This window comes from Priapulus caudatus, unplaced genomic scaffold (assembly GCF_000485595.1).
Source record: "Priapulus caudatus unplaced genomic scaffold, Priapulus_caudatus-5.0.1 Scaffold1007, whole genome shotgun sequence".
NCBI lineage: Eukaryota > Metazoa > Priapulida > Priapulimorpha > Priapulimorphida > Priapulidae > Priapulus > Priapulus caudatus.
The window spans coordinates 78,681-84,146 of NW_014578068.1; the positions used below are offsets into that span (position 1 = coordinate 78,681).

At 51.2% G+C, this 5,466-nt stretch overlaps 1 protein-coding gene across 1 annotated transcript in view; it reads right to left on the reverse strand.

The window, feature by feature from the left end:
* Positions 1-5,466, reverse strand: part of LOC106814930 — a 29,476-nt gene that overhangs the window by 5,361 nt on the left and 18,649 nt on the right. The window contains exon 19 of the mRNA XM_014819314.1: positions 2,305-2,404. Within this exon, the coding sequence (XP_014674800.1) occupies positions 2,305-2,404 (100 nt within the window). The remainder of the gene's footprint in view (positions 1-2,304; positions 2,405-5,466) is intronic.

Genomic DNA, 5,466 nt, shown 5'->3' on the forward strand with positions numbered 1-5,466 from the left:
GGACAGAGTCATAACAGAAAAAAATATGAAGGGGTAAACAATATTGTGACAAAAACAGTCGAAAGATTATATGATCTATGGTAAGAGCTCCTGGCATACGCAACATTGTTATGAAATTGCAAAACCCAGCGACAGGTCGCGTGCTTTATTTACTCCTATTAAGGCTACTGTAGTAGTCCTATTAATTCTTATGTCAACGTACCACTGTAATTTCCTCCTCATTCTTTGCCTGTGCAGTGTCTCCGTCTCCCGCCAAGTCCGGCTCTGTGTAACAGTATGAATTACATAACCGATATGAGTCCAGAAATCGATTCAATATCTTATTTATTGTTTATCGTAGTATTTTTTATACCAGAGCTAGAGCTACAGCTAGACTCCTCGCAGTGGTTCCAAGTGGGCGTACGCCCCCTGGGGGCGGTGGAAAGATCCAGGGGCAATGAGGAAAAGGGAGCGCGGTGGGGGGGGCGGCAGCGTGGCACCAGAACCAAGTAAGCATTTTTTTTACAAAATCGAGATGACAAACTCAAGCCTTGCGCACACGGGCAAAGCCATGCAGTTCAGCGGTGGATCGCACACACCCCAGCCACGCCTCTTCGCCACGCTTTCAGTTGAGCTTTCTGCTTACAACCTGAGAACAATATAGGGCCTATAGATGACAGCAGACGCCGGGGTGACTGGTGATCATCGCATTTTCATGTCTGCAGGGGCCAAGGCTCTAGGTTTGTAGATTCTTTTAAGATTGACTCTTATACCTCTGCGATGTTTCACTCCTCATCTACCTTCTCTTCTTTTCTTCCTTTACCACTGATCACTTCTCCACTTTCTGCCTTCCCCTACAGTAGGTATAAGTTAGCAATATCATCTCATGCTTACCAAGAGACTTCAGTTGAACATGATTGTTATTTTTCAGTTCCTATGAATTATTTTAACTTCTGTCGAAATTTTCTTATTTGATATACAGCCTCAAATCGAATATAAACAAAATCTATATAATATAAGAAAGTATAACATGATGCCCCAAGCCCAACTTTTAAGGAATAGTCAATGGAGTGCCGTTTATTGAACAAATATTACAAATAAAATAAAACATTAGGTTTGAATGCGACACTCGTGTTTAACCATTATCATCCATAATAATACAGTAATATTATTAATAAATAAGATTACAATAGCAACCAAAAAATGTCAAAATAATCAAGCATTGACTAAATTTCAAATTTCGTATAGACATATATATTCCCTACACAGTCGAATAAGCCCTGCTTTCATGATTTACCTATTTATTCAGTTAATATAATTTTCCCCTGCAATATCCGCCCAGGTTACAGTAGTGTGTCGAACGCTGGTTTCTGTGCACACCGCCCTACTTTACAATCCGCACACTGCAGGACCGTAGGCTGAGCAAATTCCTAGGAGGAAGGGGGGGCAAAATTGCATGACTGAACTGTTATGTGTAATGATGAGCGATGAGCGCTGTTCTTGATCGACGTCCATATTATGGTAGGGGTGGGTCTGAGACAAGGCTTTCATGGATAAGTGACCAAAAACTCACGCTAGGTTTATTTACGATTATTAACTAAGCTTATTTTTTAATTTTGTTCCAAAATCTAGTGGGGCAGCTGTCTGTCCCGCACCGCCCTGCACTGTCTTTACATATTTACGCCATTCTCAAAAATTGTACCATCGTAAAAAAACATATGGTATATCGTAATTTCACTAGCGATGGGTAGCTTGTTAGCTCATGTTCTCATTGTCGCCAATGCACGGTCAGTAAACCAACAAATAAATATATACGCTATATCAGAACGCGCATGGGTGAATGCTTGCTCTGACAACGCCCGAACCCGTTATGATAACGTGGAAATTCTTTAACTGGCTCAGCTTCAGTATTCAATAGACATATACATATATATTAATGCTGTGTTGTTGTGTTGTGTGTATGGTGTGTGTGTGCTTTGTGTAGTCAGAGCATATACATCAGAACCCTAAATTTTAGTAAAAAGTTGTTTGTTAAAATTTTAGATACAGATGCCATTAAACTATTCCTCATGACTTATAATCTATTATTATTATTATCCACCATCATCATCATCAGCAGCAGCAGCAGAAGCACTTAGCAGCAGCAGCAGCAAGCAGCAGCAGCAGTTTTTCGCGTACTGCTGCCACAGCAGCAAGCAGCACAGCAGCAGAAAGTTTTAGACGGCGCCATTATTATGGTTTAAATAGCTGGCCCTCTAGAACAATGTCAAGATTATATTATCTGCGTCTGTCTGTCTGGGCTGCATCACGACCGTATGTATATACACCTGCGGAGTCCGCCCATGTCTCTGGATTTGTCACACCTCATGACGGTCTGTCTCATGTCCAGGTAGCTGCTGCTGAACTCTGAGCTACCAGCACTCTTCTGCAAACATTGGCGACACAAGAACGCACGATCACCCGATGTAGCAAAACTTTTCATTTGTATACACGTCAACAGTGCGTACAAAAATGGTGCAGCTTCACTGACTTAGCAAATATCAGGAGTCTATCAATATTGATAAACTCATGAGGATATCCGGAGGGACATCTCACGGAGCAGTAGACATCTCACTCACATAGATAGATAGATAGATAGATAGATTCTAAAATCGCGGTGGATCCGTTGGTTTTTACTGACAGTGCGATTTGTTTTTGTTTATTTCAGAGAAAGAGAGGGGAAGAGAGAGTGAGAGAGGGGCTGTTAGCAAGAGACACGAAATAGAGAGAGAGGGGGGCAGATTAGCGCCAGAGGGAGACAAGACGCGAGAAAAGAGCCGGACCACGGAGCGATAGGACGAGAGAGGGGGGAGTGTTCGAGCAGAGTGAAAGAGAAAGAGAGAGAGAGAGAGAACGAGAGAGAAAGAGAGAGAGGGAGAGAGAAAGACAACTTATCCATTCCTCGCGTGCGTGCGTGTGTACCGCCTCCAGCGTGCGTGGGTGCGTGCGTGCGTACCCCCTCCGGCATGCGTGAGTGCCGTGTGCGTGTGTACCTTCATGCCAGTGCTGTGCGTGCCGTGCGTGACGTGCCTCTCAAGCGCTGCAAAGCCCTCGGTCGGGACAGCATGCAGCTATTGCTAGGTACGCACACCTTTTTCCAGTCTCTTGTCTGCAGTTGCTGTGCTTTACCTCCTCCTAGCCGTCGCGTTGTGCCTTGCGTACCCCCAGCGTGCATGCGGTGTGTGTGCCTCCTCCGCGTGCGGTTTGGTACCTCCTCCAGCTGGCGTGGAACGTACCTACTCCAAGCGATGCGTGCGTCGTTAGTGCGTGCGTACCCCTCCAGCGTGCGTGGTGTGCTTGACGTAGGCCTCCTCCGCGTGCGTGCCTCACTCCAGCGTGCGTGCGTGCCCCCTCCAGTGGTGCGTGCACGTGCGTGGCGTGCCTCCTCCAGCGCGTTCCGCGTGCGTGCTGTGCGTGCCTCCTCCAGCGTCGCGTGCGTGCGCGCCTCCTCCAGCTGTGCGTCGCGTGCGTGACGTACCCCCCTCAGCGTTTCGCGTGCGTGCGTGCCTCCTCCAGCTGTGCGTGCGTGGCATTTGCGTGCGTGCGTGCCGTGCTGCATAGCTACGCACCCTGTGTACCTCCTCCAGCGTACAGTGCGTGCGCTCGCGTGCGTCGTGCCCCCTCCAAGCGTGCGTTGCGTGGCTGCCTATGTTACAGTGTACCTCCTCCAGCTGTGCGCTGCGTGCGTACCCCCTCAAGCGTTCGCGCTGCGTGCGTACCCCCTCAAGCGTGGGCGTGCGTTGCGTGCGTGCGTTACCCCCTCCACGTGTGCGTGCCGGTGCGTGCCCCTTTCCAGCGTGTCGTGCGTGTGTACGTACCTCTTCCAGCAGTGCGTGTGTGTACGTACCTCTTCCAGCGTGCGTGCGGTGCTGCTGTTGGCGTACCCCCTCCAGCGTGCGATGCGTTGTGTCGTACCCCTCCATGCGTGCGTGCAGTTGTCGCTACCCCCTCCATGCGTGTCGTGCGTGCGTACCCCCTCCAGCGTGCGTGCGTGCTCCCCCTCCAGCGTGTGTGCGTGCTGCCTCTCCAGCTGTCGCGTGCGTGCGTACCCCCTCCAGTGTGCTTGTGTGCGTGCCTCCTCCAGGCTCTTCCGTGTCCTGCGGCGGGCTACGCGAAACCGGACGGATACAGCCCGGCGCGTGGGCGTGGGGTGGTGGTCCCGGGACTAGTGACGGACGGGGCGCGTGTGGGAAGCGGTGGGGGCTAAACAATCAGCGCGGCGTCCCCACTCGCTAGAGGTGTCTAATACATCAACTTTTATCCTCGTTGCCTACCCTTTTCTTCCTTTGGTCTTCTCCTACTCTAGGCTGCAGCGTCCACTCACCCACCTTCGACCTTCTCTTTTATTTCTTTCCTGTATTACATAGTCTAAGTGCGTCTGCTCTGTTTGCGTGTCCTCTCCCAGCGTGGGTCTTCCTCTTTTCTTTCCGCCAAATTAATCTCGTGCGTGCGTAACCCTCAAGCGGCTGCTTGTGCCGGTGCCATTGGGCGTACCCCTCCAGTGTGCTTTTCGTGCTGTTGCCCCCCTCAGCTGTGCGTGCGTGTGTGCTACGTACCTCTATCCAGCGTCGCAGTTGCGTGCTGCGTGCGTAACCGCCTCCAGCGTGCTGTTGCGTTGCGTGCTCCTCCAAGCGTGCGTAGCGTGTGCTTAAACCTCCTCCAGCGTGCATGGGCCGTACCTACTCCAGCGTGCGTGCGTGATGTGACGTGTGCACCCCCTCAGCGTGCGTGGCGTGCCGTGCGTTGGCGTGCGTGTACGTACTCTTCCAGCCCACGCATCAGGGCCGTTTGCCCTCGCTGCGTCTCGACACGACCGATTGAACTCTACTCCACTTCGAAGCGCAGGCCACAAGCCGAGAAACGCGAACGCGAGAATACGACGCCCACGTGTCGAACGCATCGTCCAATCCGAGCCTCGCAGCGCGGCAAGTTACACGCGGGCCTCCGCTGGCGCTGCCCCAGCCCTGAAACACGCACCGATCATGGTGTGTTAAAACCCACGAGATAGGGGAGAGCGAGAGAGAGAAAAGTAGGCAAGAGCGGGAGCGTAAGGAGAGCATGCGTATGATGAGAGAAACGAGGAAGCAGAGAGAGAGAAAAGAGCGGAGCGAGGAGGGCGGAGAGACCACACACACGCACGCCGCACGCACGCACCACACACACACTCGTGAGAAAGAGCTGATAAAGAGGACACCGCCGAGGAGCAAGGAAGAGAAAGCAGAGTGAGAAAGTGAGAGAGAGAGAGAGCGAGGAGTGAGAGACGCTGGAGAAGAGAAAAGAGAAAGAAGGAGAGGAGCAGAGTGAAGCGAGGAGAGAGATCGGGGAGAGAGAAAGAGGAAAAGATAGAGAAAAGGAGAAGTAGAGAGATAGACGAGATGACGAGAGAGAAGCAAGGATGAGAGAGGAGAGCGAGAGAGCGAGAGAAGAGGAGTTGAGAGCAGAAGAGAG